The sequence below is a fragment of the Gouania willdenowi genome, chromosome 14 (genome assembly GCF_900634775.1).
Source record: "Gouania willdenowi chromosome 14, fGouWil2.1, whole genome shotgun sequence".
In the NCBI taxonomy this organism is placed as follows: Eukaryota; Metazoa; Chordata; class Actinopteri; order Blenniiformes; family Gobiesocidae; genus Gouania; species Gouania willdenowi.
In genome coordinates, this window is record NC_041057.1 from 8,442,555 (window position 1) to 8,459,696 (window position 17,142).

General features: G+C 37.0%; 1 protein-coding gene across 1 annotated transcript in view; it reads right to left on the reverse strand.

Annotated features, from left to right (window-relative positions):
- Window positions 1–9,444: 9,444 nt before the first annotated feature.
- The window catches only part of ubl3a (ubiquitin-like 3a), a 49,987-nt gene continuing 42,289 nt past the window's right edge, over window positions 9,445–17,142 (reverse strand). The window contains exons 3-5 of the mRNA XM_028467207.1: window positions 15,436–15,522; window positions 13,581–13,658; window positions 9,445–11,015 (exon numbers count right to left, since the gene is read on the reverse strand). Of these exons, the coding sequence (XP_028323008.1) occupies window positions 10,963–11,015; window positions 13,581–13,658; window positions 15,436–15,522 (218 nt within the window). The 3' untranslated portion in view covers window positions 9,445–10,962. The remainder of the gene's footprint in view (window positions 11,016–13,580; window positions 13,659–15,435; window positions 15,523–17,142) is intronic.

Consider the following 17,142-nt stretch of genomic DNA (forward strand, 5'->3'; position numbering starts at 1 on the left):
TGTTGAACCTGCTGTTCAGAGTCAGTGAGGAGGGGGGGGGGGCGTCAAGCTTCCTTTTATCATCAAATGGGAATGACTTCTTTTTTTTTTTTAGATTAAGTGACGCACAGGCAAACAAATCATGCAACGTTCATCTGCTTTGCAGAAGAAGAAAACTTGATGGTTTTCTACTGAAAAATGTCGGGTTTCACAAACTATTAAAGAATGTTTAAAAAAAATAAAACACACAAAAAAACATGGCTTTTTTATTCTACAAAGATTATTGCTACATATTGAGGTGGAAATTTCTTTTACTGACACATAAGGCAAGGCAAGGCAAGGCAAATTTATTTGTATAGCGCATTTCATACTCAAGGCAACTCAATGTGCTTTACATGATAAAACATTCAATTGTTTAAAATCAATAAGAACAAAATAAGTCACAGCTGTTCCAAGCAATGAGCCACGAATTAATTTGAATGAAAAACAATCTACACTGGCATTGGGGGTCAAATAATATGTGTTAATAAATTTGCAATGCTCATGGTGCCAAACCTCAGACAGCATCCAAATATACTCAAGGGATTATTAAACCTCCAGAGCCAGTAAATCCAAACAATTTCAGCAAAATCCAAAGGGATTCAATGGAAAACTCCCTTCAACAAATAAATGAAATTAACCCTAATTATGGCCTTCTGTACATTAATTCCATTTTGAACATTTCTACCCCCCTCAGTGCTAGACGTTTTAAAGCATTTTGACTAATATTTAAAGACCCACAGAATATGTTGTACTATGACAATCTCAATTCATGACACCAGAAAGATATGAAAGATTAAAGTATCTAATTTCACCAGAAAAAATTATTTTGTTTCTGGCTTGTTTTGTTCTTCTGTAATCAGCAGTTGAACAGAGGCAAGTTTCACACAAATCGCCAGTTTGTGACAAAAAGCTGAGAAAAATGGCTTTTTCTGATAAAATCTGTTAGTGACTTTGAAGCAATTTTTTTTTTTTTGCTTTAGGGACAACACCTCAACATTGGTTTCCTTCTATAAAACAACAAAAACAACACTTTTGATGGCAACATTATTATTATTTTGCTATCTACGTCAGAGTTGAATGGATTTAGGGGCGGTGTTTGGCTCAGTGGGTAGAGCGCCCGCCCCATCTACAGAGGCTATAGCTCCTCACCTGCAGCGGGTCCAGGTTCGATTCCCGGCCTGGGACCCTTTCCTGCGTGTCATTCCCTGCTCTCTCTGACCCCCTTCCTGTCAAGCAACTGTCATATAAAGGCCACTAGAGCCAAAAACAGTTGAATGGATTTCTTACTGTATTTTGGCCATCCTCCAAGTCTCTCCCCCATCATTCTCCACACACGCAACTTCCTCCTCATCCCGGACATGCCGAAGCTTGCCCTGTTTTTTTTTTTTTTATTGTTTTCTCTCACCATCGCAACACACTCAATAGTCCACTTAGGTTCCACACATGCTCTGGTCGAGTGTGCGCTGCTGTTAGCTGCTGGTGAACTTCAGCATCAACTCCCGTAGTGCCATTTTCTGTCTTGTAAACTCCTTTCCTCTCTCTCTGAGCTCTGCCCATAATGGGTGATCTCTCATCCAAAGGTGTGCTGCTGTCACCTACATGTTACCAGTTGGTCACTACACTATTGTACAAATATTCACCGAAGAGCTTCGTCACACTGTCTCCTAGCAAAACGTCGAAAAACACAATTCATGTCTATAGACGTGAATGGCACTCCACGTTACTAAACCAATTCACGTCTATAGACGTGATTGGCACTCAATGAGTTAAAGATGTTCTTCCACTAATTAGCACTAATATGGTGAACTGGATTAACACATCTCCAGTAACAGGTAATGTACCACAGGCCTTTAAAACTGCTGTAATCAAACCTCTCCTTAAAAAAACCTACCCTCGATCAAAGTGACTTGTCCAATTATAGGCCAATATCCAATCTCCCTTTAGTTTCCAAAATTCTTGAAAAAGTCATTGCAAGTCAACTATGTGATCACCTACTTAGGGACAATTTATACGAAAGCTTTCAGTCTGGCTTTAGAGCCCATCACAGCACAGAGACTGCCTTAGTAAAAGTAACCAATGATCTCCTCTTAGCCTCAGACAGAGGTGCTCTTAGATCTCAGTGCAGCCTTCGATACAGTGGATCATCATTTATTACTGCAGAGACTGAAAAGCATTTTTGGGATTAAAGAAACAGCGCTGGGTTGGTTTAAATCCTACCTATCAGACAGAGCCCACTTTGTTCATGTTAATAATTTATCCTCAGCGCACACCAGAGTTAATCAAGCAGTTCCACAAGGCTCAGTTTTGGGACCAAAACTCTTTTCATTATATGTGCTTCCACTAGGTAATATTATCAGAGAACATGATATAAATTTCCATTGCTATGCAGATGACACACAGCTTTATTTGTCAAGGAAATCAGATGAAACTCAAAAGTTTTTAAAAGTCCAGGCTTGTCTTAAAGACATCACATCCTGGATGAGCTGTAACTTTCTCCAATTGGCTTCCCTTCATTGGCTTTCTGTAAAATCTAGAATAGAGTTTAAAATTCTCCTGTTAGTATACAAAGCTCTGCATGATCAAGCTCCTGTATATCTCAGAGACCTATTAGTGCCCTATCGTCTGGGCAGATCACTTCGCTCTCAGTTTGCTGGCCTTCTGGAAGTTCCTAACATGTCTAGAAGTAGAACAGGAGGAAGAGCTTTCAGCTACCAGGCCTCTCACCTTTGGAACCAGCTTCTAGTCTCAGTACGAGAGGCTGCTACTCTCTCCACCTTTAAGGCTAAACTCAAAACCTACTTATATGCTGAAGCGTATACCGCATAATAGCATTAACTTAACCGCTAAAGTGGGCATGGGCTCGTCCACAAACGGTCCCATTTACTGTCGTTGTAGTCGCTTTTAGATTTCATATACACGGAAAGACATTCAATTCTGATGTAGCTGGTTATGATTTACTGTCCGCATAAACACTACTGAATCATAACATAACCTGACCGCTAGAGCGGACATGGGCTCATCTGTGAACGGTTACATTTACAGACTATGGAGTCATTGTTAGTTTACCAATAAACGGGAAGAGATTCATCACCTTTGTAATAAGTGTTGACCAGGCCACTGGGAGTGAGGCCCAAGGCCAAGGCAGGCTGACTTGATAATACTGTATCATGTTTTTCTGCAGTCAGTGCCTTCTCCTCGCCCTTCTCTCTCTGCTCTGAAGCTGATGATGACAGTTTCTGATCTGTGGTTCACGACTCAACTAGTCTGGGACACTCTGATAGTCTATCTCTCTATCCTGTTCTGTTGGTCCTTCTGTCCACTAAACCCAACCAGTCGACGCAGATGGCTGCCACCTCTGAACCTGGTTCTGCTGGAGATTTTTTTTCCTGTTAAAAAAGAGTTGTTTCTTCCCATTGTCGCTAAATGCTTGTTTATGTGGATATTGTTGGATTTTTTCTTTGTTATTATTAATTTTATATTTTGATATGCACATTGAGATGACTTTGTTGTAATTTGCGCTATACAAATAAAGTTGAATTGAATAAGGCTATAAAATAGAGGCATAAAAATAGAAAAATATGGAATTATTTTTTTTTTAGATAAGGCTATAGTAAGGCATAAACACTAGTTATATACGATGAGCACACTTAAACTGGGGTTGAAAACCAGTAAGGCATAAAAAATGAGGAAGAATAACCACATTCAGAGGCAAGGTAAAAAAAATGAAAAAAATTGGGATTTTTTTCTGAGATAAGGCTATCATAAAGCATAAAAAGTGGAGTTATTTATTTCAGGCTCAGTAAGTGTGATTAAATACATTTTAACCGTAGTAATTTAGAACATAATAGCAATTGAATGTCAGGAAGAAAAAAATAATTGTAATTGTTATAAAATGCTGGTCACCGTAATCATAATTGAGTTGTTGTTGAACAAAAGGTGTTATGCGGTGAAGTTGTTTGGTATAAAGCAAACAGAGTTAACTTTGTCACACATTCCCGCCTAACCACCAACAGACCGCGATGCTCCTGGGAATCACACTCACAGCCACTGTATCCGCTCTGAAAATCCTCACCAGGGACACCATTTGTTTTTCTCCAACCGACAAAACGTCTTCCCGGAAGAGCTCCCTCTTGTTTATGATCAAACGGACTAATTGATCTTTGGAGAGTCTCTCCAGCTCCATCCTTCACTCCCACACTGTCACCTCTCCAAGAGCCAAACACACAATATTTATCTCTGAGATGGTGCACTTCACCTTTGCTTAGGAAAGAGCCATTGGAGACCTGCAGGGGAAATAATGAGAGCAGTTTTTCAAACTCATCTGACTGTAGAACTTCTTACTCTTCTTTCTAAGTTTTGTGTGCCTGTCTGAGTCAAATTGTTGATCACTTCATTCTGAATCTGCAGAATGCGGTTGTTTAATCTCAAGTTGGCCGCAGATTTTAGGTTGGAAAAAGAACAATTTTAACATAAATTTTGCCCTAGTTTTTAATATTAGTCCCTGCCGGATTTTTGCCTCAAAACTTCTTGATTTTGTAACCAATTTTTGTGTAATATAGAGTAATTTTGTGCAATTGTTTGTAAGAAATTGCAAGATTTGTGGAAAAATTCAAAGTTTTTTGTCCAAAATTTGCTATTTAAAATGACTGCATTCATGTGATATGAATAAAGGAAAATTGCAAGCCCCTAAAATATTGTAGAGTTTCATTAAATTGATGAATTTGAGATATCTACGACTGTGTGTTGTGAGCTTTTCAATTACAGAAAACAATGTGCGAGAGTTGTTGACATTTTTAGCAATAATTTCAGAAAAGTATTGCTGCAAGCCAGTGATGTGACGTGAGCACTAGGGTTGGGTAGGCAGGGCGTTCCAAATCGCGACCACCAATGTCAACACCAATGACAATTTCATATGTTTCTGCTGACAAGTGTCAATTCAATTCAATTCAATTCAATTGAACAAGTATTTAGCCATCGAACAAAATCAACATCGTAAAACACCATTAAAGAAACATAAACAATTATTTAATATAGCCTCCATACTCTCCCAACAAGATATATCTCATGACATGACAGCGCTTCCGTTGTTTGTGTTGGAAACACAGAAACAGAGAAAATGACAACAACAACAACTCGGAACAGCCTCAGTGAGGCTCATCCACAAAGCCAATCCTTCCTTTCACTGTAGAAAATATGAACAATTTTCTGACCTTACCTTTGCTGAAGGTCTGGGAGCTCAGGTGTTGGTCTCCCATCTTTTAAAAGCTGTCGTTTTTCCTCAAAAAAAAAGTTTATTTATCGTGTCTAGCGCTGTCATCCGGACTGTAGTGTTATCCCGTACACTAGCTAGAGAACATAGCAGCAGCGTGATATCAATTCACTAATGCACTGTGAACTTAGGTATAGCATTTAGCATAGCACGGTTACGTGCAAAGGCAGCTTTCTACGCTGCCTTTGGACGTAAATGGTTGTCATCTTGGGGAACTGACTGTGCATGCGCAAACACATAAAAACACGCTATAGGAACAGAGGCAGAGCAGCAACGTGCCTTTGAGAAGGGGTGTGGCCTCCTCCTGCCTTACAGCGGTTAGGAAATAGCAATGTTTAGCAATTTGGGTTCTGAAAAGCACAAAATGCTGACACTTTAAAACTTATAGGTACTGTAGGCTATCAAAAATTGAAAAATAAATAATTTATAATTATATTATAATTAAAACAAATAATCAAAATATCAATTCACCCTTGGGTAGCCACTGCCTGCCTTGCCTACCCTGACTGCACATCACTGGAACAAGCCATCATTGAATTTACGCAGACTTATTTTCTACAGTTCTTGATGAATTTGCAGTTTTGTTGATCTCAATTTACGCTCAGCTCTTCTACAATCAGATTTCAAATTCTGCATTATATCAGTCCTCCTCCAATGTGTTTTCAGTGTGTTAGGTTTTCGCTTAGTTTTGATTGGAGCCACCACATCTATGACAATACAGACTTTTGTATTAAACTCATCCAAAAGATTATCAACTGTCTCAGCACTCAAGGTTGGTGTCATCGCTATGGCTTCCATAAACTGCGCACACGTGTTGTCATTTATGTACCTATTCTTTAAACACACAGAAGTAAGGGGAACAGATGTTACAGTCTCTAAGCCAAAAAAGACACAGAAAGTATTAGATAGAGCTAAGTCTCTTACATCAACAGCAGAGATATCAACACCTTCAGAGATAATCCAAAGTGTGACCTTGAGTGTGTGTCGGACCGGTCACATGTTGTATAAAACCAAAAGTGTCCATTAAAGCAAGTTATTTGGCAGTATTGTCCATGTTATTGTCTAAATGAATATTAAAGTCACCTGTTATTATTAAAAAGTTGTATTCAATGCATACAACAGACAGCAGTTCAGCAAACTCATCCATGAATTCTCCAGAATATTTTGGGGGTCTATAAACGACTATAAACAGAACTCTTGATTCACCCTTCAATAAGAATGACATACTGTATATTCAAAGGAGATAAAATCAACAAATGATATTTCTGTGCACTGAAATATTGATTTAAAGATGGCAGCAACTGCACCACCTTTCCTGCAAGTACAACTCTTATTGAAATAAATAAAGTCTTGTGGTGCCCTTTCATTGTATGACTGATACCATCATTCAACAACGTTTCATTAAGAAGTAAAAAGTAATGTGTCAAACAAACATCTTGAAAAAATTACAGTCCCATACTTCTCTCATTTATAATAATATTATATAAATTAACAACATTGAAAGTAAGTAATACAATAATCTGTAATGTCTTTATGATGGTTTTTAATCAGGTACTTCTTTAGAAGCCTGATCCCAGTTTTTCATATCGAATGAAAAAAAAAGAGAAGAAATTACACAAAAAAAAGATTTTAACAGTATCAGAAGAAGAATAATTCAGTTTAAATTTTTTTTAAATTAATTATAAGTGTTTTCCTTCAATTTCTTGGTTAATAATGAATTATAATAAATATGGTGTGCATCCATTGGCCAACTCAGTAACCAACTTTTTTTTAATTTATTTGTTAGTTTTTGCTGTTTTAAGCATTTTCGGGGTGGACTGTGATGCAAAATAAAATATTTCAGTTTTAAAAGATAAAGAAAATTAAACATTTTGTCTTCCGTTTTCTTTTATCAAACCAAATAAAAAAGGTTGAGCATAAATTTAAGGATTTTTTTTCTTCTTTTTTTTAAGTACAGAAAATGTTACCTATAGAAAATAAATTGAATCAGTTGTGTTTGACGCGTTTGAAAAGTGCAACGGGAAGCATGAAACAGTTTAAAAATCAACAAAAGAAAAGTTTGAAATCAACAATAAAATGATTTAAAAAGTAGCAGAGCTTTAACAATAGATTCAGACTCTACCAACAGATGGAGCCATACCCAAAGTCTGCTGCACACCTTGGAACAAGCTTCAGGCCTTACTGTGTAGTTTAATCAGTGTTTCTCTGTCAATACATGATACAGTCTTCATAATCCAATCAAACATGACCAATAATAGCATGAAAACACAGTTGGTCTTTCTGATCCTGTTGATGAGACTGAGCTTCCAACACTCAACATCACATCCACTATAATCACTTTCACAGACCAGCTTTTATTTCATTTGTCACTAAATGTCAACGTTGTAAATGTCCTTTTTATCTTATGGCTGAACTGGTTTATTATGGAGCATGCAGATGGACACCAATGAGGTTTGATCAAAGAACTGATGGATTCATGTCTGCAGGGAGGAAAGATGAATGGACTGAAAAAGAGTCACTGAACAATACAAGGTTCTCAGAATCAGCCCCACATCACGTGTTGGCATTTAAACAGAACTCTTTGTAAAGACTGGAGGCCACTTCTTCTTCTTCTTCTTCTTCTTCTACTAAAGTGGATCTCATCACTGACGATATTTCATCTGAGATCTTTGGCCACAAAATTGGTCTTAACTGATAAGCAGATGTTATTGTGCACAAGTTGTCATGTCATGAGCTCAGAGCTGGATTCTGATTGGTCGCTTCATTCAGGAGGAACATGAAGAAACTCAGCATGACTTCACCGAAGCCTCAATAAAAGCCATGTTTTCATTCCAGTGGTTTAGTGGTTAACACAACTACATTACAGAAACAAGGTGCTGGGTTGGAAACTTGGTTCTTTCCAAGCAAAGTTTGCATGTTCTCCCTGTGCTTGAGTACTATGGTTTCCTTCCACCATTTAAAAACACAAGTGTTGGGTTAATTAGAGCAGTGATTCTCAACTGGTGGGTCAGGACCCAAAAGTGGGTCGCGGACAGCTGGTCAAAATTAAATAAATACTTAATGTCTCTCATGTTGTATTTCATTTTGAAAGATACTTTTCTTTTGATTGGCATGCTGTGAAATGCATGTTACACAGAAAAATATGTAGATTTATGTTGGAAAAAATATTATATATGTGTGTTTTAAACAGCTATTTTTGAAAAACTAAATTTGGTTGGTTGATTAATAAAAAAAACAAAAAAAAAACAAGTAGGTCGTAATTTAATGACCGTGGCAAAATGTGGGTCCCAGGATGGGACCAGTTGAGAACCACTGAATTAGAGGCTCAAAAGCACATGTGTCAAACTCCAGGCCTGGGGGCCAAATCTGGCCCATTAGAGCAGTGGTTCTCAACTGGTCTCACCCTGGGACCCACATTTTGCCACAGTCATTAAATCACGACCTACTTAGCTTTTTTTTTAATTTTTTATTAATCAACCAACCAAATTTAGTTTTTCAAAAATAGCTGTTGAAAACACACTTTTTTTAAATCTATATATTTTCCTGTGCAACATGCATTTCACAGCATGCCTGTCAAAAAGAAAAGTCCAACATGAGAGACAGGTTTTTGGGTCCCGACCCACCAGTTGAGCTGCTTTAGAGCATCAAATTCAGTGTGCTCGAGAAAGTAAAAATGACAGGAAAAACATGAAACATTTTGTAAATTACCAACTAATTCAGTTGTAGACATCTCAGCTTCTCCAAATACAAAAAAATCAGTTAAAATCCACAATATTTCCAGTGCTGTGTTTCCAAAATCTGGCTAAATTTCCCCAAATTCCTAAAATCAGTATGTCCATTTGTGCATGTCCTGAGATGGAGTTTGGGGTGTACCCACACCTACGTTGAAAATAGATGGGCACCAGCAGACCACGTCAGAAGACAAATTAAGGAAAAAGGCATTTTGAAGACTCAAATCTTCATACAATGTTTTCTTTTATTTTTGTTCAAAGTAAGATGCATCAAAAGAAAAGAGGCGGGACATAATGTTAAATGAGCCAATCAGAAATTTTCTTCGTACATAGTAAAGTAATATTCGTAGTCATAATTGACAGTGGTGTGCATTGCAGTGATTCTACGACATGCTGGGACAAAAAAGGTCAAGACTCAAGACACGCACTTCAATAATCTTTATTTAGTTTACAGATGTATCTCATTTTGAAGTTTGGAGAGGGAGGGGGGAGCATTAGTGCTATTTACAATTGGTTTGAAAACGTTTATTTCTGTACAGATTCGACCCTGATCAATATGAACAATATTTTTAAGACCAAGTGCTGTTTACGAAGCATTTTCCCCAAAAGCAAAAAAAAATAAAAATATAACGGATTACATTAAATTACAAACTTATGGACAAAAAGAAAAACAAACAAAGAGCACAAAAGAAGACTGAAGAAAAGAATCCATCGGTCCATCATAGATGATTCAAAAGGAACTGCTGCTGCTGTGAATCACAAGACATTGTCAGCGAGAGACTGTGAACTGGCTACGGACTAAACACCCATATTATGTTTATCACCAAGATCTAAAGTCATCATGTCCTATAGAAGATTCATATTAAATATATTCTACACGTTACCTTAGTTTGGATCAGTACTTCCATTGGAAAAATATAAAATGAAACTTTTTTCATACATGTTCTGTTTCTGATGAGAGAGCACATGCTTGAGTTGTGCAGAATGGATTTGATAAAGAAGAAAGATGAGATGAAGAAGCCGATAAAAACTGATTTCATTCCTTTTTTTTTTTTTTTTGTCTGTCAGCAAGATCCTTCACAACACTGCTTTAAAAACAAGGGAGTACGATAAGATAAAGAGTGGCAGGTCAGGGTGGGGTGGGGTTGGGGGGACGGACATGTTTTATTAATCACAACACTAGTTGGTCAGCGGGACTGTCAAAACACAGTCGCAGACGTCAAGGAGTGTCCAAAACAGGCCACGCCCAAATCAGTGCTTTGCCTGTCTGTTTGCCTGCTAGGCTTGGTTTGGCTATCCATCAACAATCAGGCACGTGAACGCTTTTTCTGCTGCTCTAAGGGATGTCACAGACATGTGTTGACTGTGGGCAGGTCAAGGTAACCGTGTGTGTGTGTGTGTGTGTGGTAAACACTCAGCAGTCTGTATGATTAAAACAAGGCCACACACACAAACTCGGGCACTGCATTAGAAGGAGAATCAGTGAATAATCTGCAGCTGGTTAAGCTGAGGACGGCTGCAGTGGGTGTGTAGCTCAACTAAACGTGTGCTTTAGTGTGTGTGTGTGTGTATGTGTGTGTGTGTGTGCGTGTGTGTTTGTGTGTGTGTAGAAGGCTTGAAAAAAGGTGTGCACTAGGAAAGTCCAATAAAATCACACATGCAAATCCAGTTCCTTTTCGCTATGTTTTTTCACTATGACAACAAAAAATCAAGTAAAACAAAAAAGAAATCAGCTCTATTGTAAATCAACTTCCTGGTGTCCTGGATCAGGCTGTCGTGTCCACTGTCTATGTTTATTTATTTGTGTGTGTGTGTGTTTGACGGGAGAGGGGGAGGAGAACAAAAAAGAAAAAAAAGAAGAGAAGTCTTCAGGCTCCAGGACGATGAGGATGAGAAGAGATGAAGAATGAAGGCGGGGCAGACGGCAGAGGGGGCGTGGCTTTACAGGATGACGCAGCAGTTGCTCTCCCCGGTCTTCTCCCTGTTCCTCTGACCTGCACGCAAACATGGATAATAATAGTCAGACACTATCTACACATTTTACTCATTAGGGTTAGGGTTAGCACATGAAGATTGACCTTTTCTGCGAATCACAGAGAGTCAGTAAACATTTCACCTGTCAACAATGTAAATTTTGGTCAGTCTTTTGACTAAAATGCAAATTAGTTTTAGTCAAAATTTAGTCATCTGGACTATTTAAATTATAGCATAGTTGCTGTCAAGAGGTGACAAGTAACGAAGTGCAAATACTCTGTTACTGTGCTTTTTTTCTGGTATCAATACTTGAGTATTTATTTTTTTGGTGATATTTCACTTTCACTCCTTACTTTTTTATCCGTGCTTTCTACTCCTTACATTTGAAAAATGAGCTTGGTACTTTTAAGACCTACGAAGATGACGTCACAATGTAAAAAGGCGCATTTTCAAGTTTTTTAAAATGGTAAACTCAAAGCTGATCTGGGTTTAATCTAGTATTTGCAATTTTTTCTTCTTAAAACATTTTATTTACAAATTTCATTCATGAGTGCTAAATTCTCCAGGTGTTCATAAAGAGTAACAGATTACATCTATTTCCATGTACCTGTTTTCTACAAGTTTTTAAAAAATAAAACATACGGAATTTGCGAGTTTAAAGCCCCTGTCTTATTATTCAAGGGACATTTCTTTTACTTATGTACATTTAGTAGCGTGTACTTTTTTACTTTTACTCAAATAAGAGAGAAACTTCAATAATTTAACTTTTACCAGAATCATTTTTTATTGAAGTACCTATACTTTTACCTGAGTTCTGAAGTAGTTTTGCCACCTCTGCTGCTGTCAGATTCCCTCATAAACGCAATTCACAGTTTTCATATTCAATTAAAAAGATCATAAATACAATTCATAAATTAAAATGAATATTTCATATCAGAATCAGAATTCCTTTATTAATCCCAGGGAGAAATTGCTTTCGTTACAGCCACTTGAGAAAAAAAAAAAATCACAAATAAAAGAATAAAATGTTTAACAAAGACGAAAGAAAAAATAAATGTTAAATAAGTGTATAATTATGTAAAAGATTGTTAAAAATAAGGATCAAATACACACATATTACAGTAGTAAAAAATAAAGTAAGATAGATAATACTAATAATAATAATACAAATATAAAATATATATGCAAATATTTACAAAAATAATACAAATATGATACAGATATTTACAACAATGAAGCTATGAGGTTACAGTGATGCATTATACAGTTTGATCGCCACAGGCAGGACTGATTTCCTGTGGCGTTCTGTGGAGCACCGTGGTGGGATCAGCCTGGTGCTGAAGGTGCTTCTGTGGCTGACCAGCACATCATAGAGTGGTGTTATATAGATGTTCAATTTAAAACAAATAGTAATTCCGTTAATTCATGTAGATATAATTCATTTATTTGGTTAAAATTACAGAGACTATTTTATTTGTGAAACGTCAACGATGTGTGTCTTTAAGTGAGGTTTTTGCATTTTATTTTCTTAGTTCTGACGGCATTGGACATGTAAAGACATGTTAATAAATGGCTGTCACCTAAATGACTAAATCGGTTCCAGATATAGTCCACTAAAATATACAGAATAAGAGTTTTTTTTTTAAGATTCAATGACCATTGATCAGACAGATTTCATGTGCTCAATACGTAAGACCACATGATCACATGAGCTCTGATTGGATTTCGTCTCATGTGATAAAATTATAGTTTAGTTTTTATTAGTTGACAAAAATGAATATATTTTGATATAGTTTTTGATCACTTTAATTAAAAAAAAAAAAAAAAAAAAATGTCTAGTTATCGTCACTTTAAAAAATGTAGCATGAAAATTTTTTGTCAAGGTCATTTTTTCCACTCTAATGTCAGCTCTTCCGGTTATTGTGACGGAGGATTCACTACGCGTTTGACCGTTGACTTCAATTTCGTCTTTAAAACTTCTTAAAATAAGAAAAACAACCATGGGAAACCAGTGAATAAGATGATTATATGAATGTACAGTTAAGCCCCGTCTTTTCTTTTTCTTTATTTTTAAAACTGAAGCTGTTCAGACTTGTAATTTGAACTCTTTCATCACTTTCAACTTAAAAAGAGCCTTTGACGCAGTTGAGCCTGTTTTATAACCATGTGTTGTATATTTTCACCTAATTACAGCTGACTAATGAGTATTTTCTTCACTTGTAATTCCACCTTTCCTGTAATTGTTTGACCACATAACAGCTTTTATTCTCGACTAAACTGAGCAGATCTTTTTTTTACTAAAGGTCATAAATAGCACGATGCATTTGCACTTGAAGTGCACGTTTGCTACTGTTCAAGGTTTAAATGTGCGTGTAGGTGACCCTTCATCGCGTATGATTTACATTAGCGCCGTCGACACGCTGAGCTGTGTCTTGGGGATACACTTAAAGCAGCCAATTATTTGCACTTGGTGCAGCTTCTAAAACAGAAGCCATGTGGACAAATAAATAAAAGGCTGGGGAGGAGAACATTAAAAGCAGTTTGGTGTGTGTGAAAAGGAAAGACGAGACGCAGAGAGCTGTTACCTTGGGAATTTGGCTCAGGCAGAGTCTCTCTGGCAACTAAATGCATCACTGTGGTCTTCCCCAAGGGCAGTTTGAGAGCTGGAAGCGGAGAAAAGACAGAAAGACAGTGGGAAATAAAGGTCATTCAGTGAGCTACAGTATCTCTGAAGGTACAATGTCACCCTGTGTAACCGTAACACCATTCCTCTGCTGCTTTCTGACATTAAAGGGGCGGTATGATGAAAAAAATCACTTCATAATGGTTTTGCTACAGTGATATACATCCCTTCAGGCTCATTCAGAGGGCCAAAGTTGAAAAAGTTCTGTTTCCTCCCTACTTGACGTGACCTAGCGGAAACTCCTCCTCCTGACAATCCTGGCTCCTTCTACCCTATTAGAATAAGAATGTGCACTCCTCCCTCTCAAACTAGCTCACAGCTAAAACAACCACTGCGGTTTAATATAGAATATCATACTTTATTGTCATATACTGTATGTAAAGCTACATACACAAAATGTGTTCTCTGCATTTAACCCCTCCCTGAGGAGCAGTGGGCAGCAAAGGTAGTACCCAGAGCAGTTCCATTTTTAGTACCCGTTATAGCGCCTCGTATTGCCTGTGGCACAATGCGACGCAGCGGGTGGACAAAAATGATTACCACCTTAAATGCAGTTAATAGAGATGAAGAGGAGAAGTGAAGTAGCTGAAAGACTCCACTGCTGCTGCTGTGATAAACACAGACCCTGAAGCGCTGAGACAGACTCACAATCACAATAGCCACTTAAATAGCCATGTGTTTTACTGTAATGTGCAGTTCTTTGGCTGAAAACAACAACAGTGTGTGGATAGCAAAAATAAAATCGCTTTGGTGATCACTGATCTCGCTCACAAGAATGCAAAATAGCCTGTTTACATTAAATTGACTTTTTAGAGGGCTAAAACACCAGAAAACAGGCGTGTTTGGGAAAAACTCAAATACTATGTTGTTGGAGTTCTTAGAACAAATGGAGATGGGTGAAAATTAGCATCATACTGGACCTTTAAGTAGCAAAAGCTTTAGCCTGGAAGGGCTTGTAGCTAAACAACAACTAAAGGTAAACAAAAATATGTTTATTGGCAGGATATTATTGTTGCATGATTAGAGAAACGTTAAAATAAACAAACTAACGTGTACATTAAATTACTATCATAAACAGAGTCCAAAATCCAATTCAATCAAATTGAATTGCGAATTGAATCGGGCCCTTGTGAATCATATCAAATCGATTTGGGAAATCTGAGTCGATACGCAGCTCAAATGTCTGAAAGGTACATAATATAAAGAAAACACAGTGACACATTTGTTTTTTTCACATCTGTCGTGCTCCTATTATTGAGCATGATGTGTGTTTTGACACGTTTTTGTTTCCTTTTAAAAAAAACTGTTAAAAAACATGTCATTTCTAACCATCACATGTCAACCCCACACTGACAAGTAAGTGACAACATCTGGATGAATGTAGATGTGTTGGAAACAATAATCCCTGCTGCAGTCTGTAACAATGTTGGTAAAACTGAAGGAATGATAAAGACTACAAAAGGGAAAATCTTTTTTCTTCATTTTCACACCCAGCCCTTTCTCTTTCTAGTGAAAAGCCAGTCTCTCCCACCCACCCCCCTCTTTCCTGAGCTGTCTCTTTTCCTTCCTCTTTCTGTATTTCCTCTGCCCCATCAAAGCAGGCTTGTCTGGAGCACTGAGGTGCCTCTGTTCTGCGGCTCAGGAAAAAGACGAGAACTGCTAAGAACTTTCCAGCGGCACACACGGCTGTGACTGGGTGTGTGTGTGTGTGTGTGTGTGTGTGTGTGTGTGTGGTGCTCCTCTGTGTGTTTTCTCACCTCCTAGTGTTACGTTGCCATGTAGAAAGCGTCCCTGGTAGATCAGCCTCAGGATGTTAGGACTGCTGACCTGCTCTTCCTCCCAGTCTGAAAAACAAACACAGACAAAAACAAACAGAGAAAAGGCTTTAAAGCAATAACAAGCAGAGGTGTAAAGAGTACTGATATGTTCTACTCAAGTACAAGTACTGTTACTTGATTGAAATTTTACTCAAGTACAAATACAAGCAAGTCATACATAAAATACTCAAATACAACTAAAAAGTAGCTCAATTAAATAGTACTTAAAATAAAAGTTACTGGTTACTTTTGTTTATTGTTGATAATAAATCTTGTCACAGTTCTTTTGCATACAGTAAACATATCAAGTATAAACTTAAAAAGGAAGAGATCAAATCCACCACAATTACTTTCTCCAAAGTCACCTGTATAAAATAAAAGGTTTGTTAAAATGTACAATTTTTTTTTTAAATTAAATTCTGAGGCTGAAATAATCAGAGGTGATAAGTAAAAGATAGATACTTGAATAAAAAAAAAAGTATTGAGGTTGCTCTCTTACTTGAGTAGAAATAATTTTTTACAAAGTACTGTACATGCTACTAAATGTGTTTAAGTTAAAAAGTAAAACAAATGTCCCTTCAATAACAACACAGGGTTTTTAAACCAGCAAATTCCATATATTTTATTTTCTAGGATTTTGTAGAATGCTGGTATATGGATACAAGTTAAATCTGTTACCTTTGAACACCAGAAGAATTTAGCACTCATAGATAAAATGTGTCAAGAAAGAAAGTAAAACCCAGAGCAGCTTTGAGTTTAATATTTTCAAAAACTTGAAAATGTTTCCTTCTTTTTATGTTGTGACGTCATCTTCGAAGGTCTTAAAAGTAACTAGTTCATTTTTAAAATGTAAGGAGTAGAACGTACAGATATTTATTTAAAAAATAAGTAGTGAAATTAAAAAGTCGCCAAAAAAAAATACTAAAGTAAAGTACAGTTAGCCAGCAAAAAAAAGTACTTAAGTACAGTAACAAAGTCTTTGTAGATTGTTACTTGTCACCTCTGGAAATAACCAGCATTCAATGCTGTTTTGGCGCCGTGCATTACGTTTAATCTGATTGGTCGGCTATGATGTGATGCGTTTCATTTGATCTGGTCATTTCATTTTTTAGTTTCACAACGTCCGTTGATCATTTTAAAACAAAACTAACAAAAAGACAGTCATCAACATCCCCCTCCCAAAAAAAACAGAACAATAACTCTGGAAAATATAATTGCGCACTTCTCATTTTCGAACTCCATCAAGATATTGATACCCTAAAGCCACACACCAAATTTGGTTATCCTATCTTAAATTCTACTTAATTACAGTAACATGAGTACTTGTAATCCATTACTTTCATCTTTGATAACAAGACACTTAAAATGACCTTCTTTTTTTAAAACTCATATTCTTGATTGACGACAACCTTCTTTACGACTGGAAAAAGTTCAATAAACAAAGTCCCTCTCCTTGTTCTTGAGTCTATTTTGTGCAAAAACACACAAATAGCACAACTGCTGACGTTTGGGAACGACCATATGGTGATTATGAGTTTTGAATTTTTAAGTGCTGTGCATGCCCTGCTCTGTGTCAATACACGGCGGGGTGTGCAATGCACCGACAAACTCGTCACTGTGGTCAAAGAAAATAACTACAGATGGCCA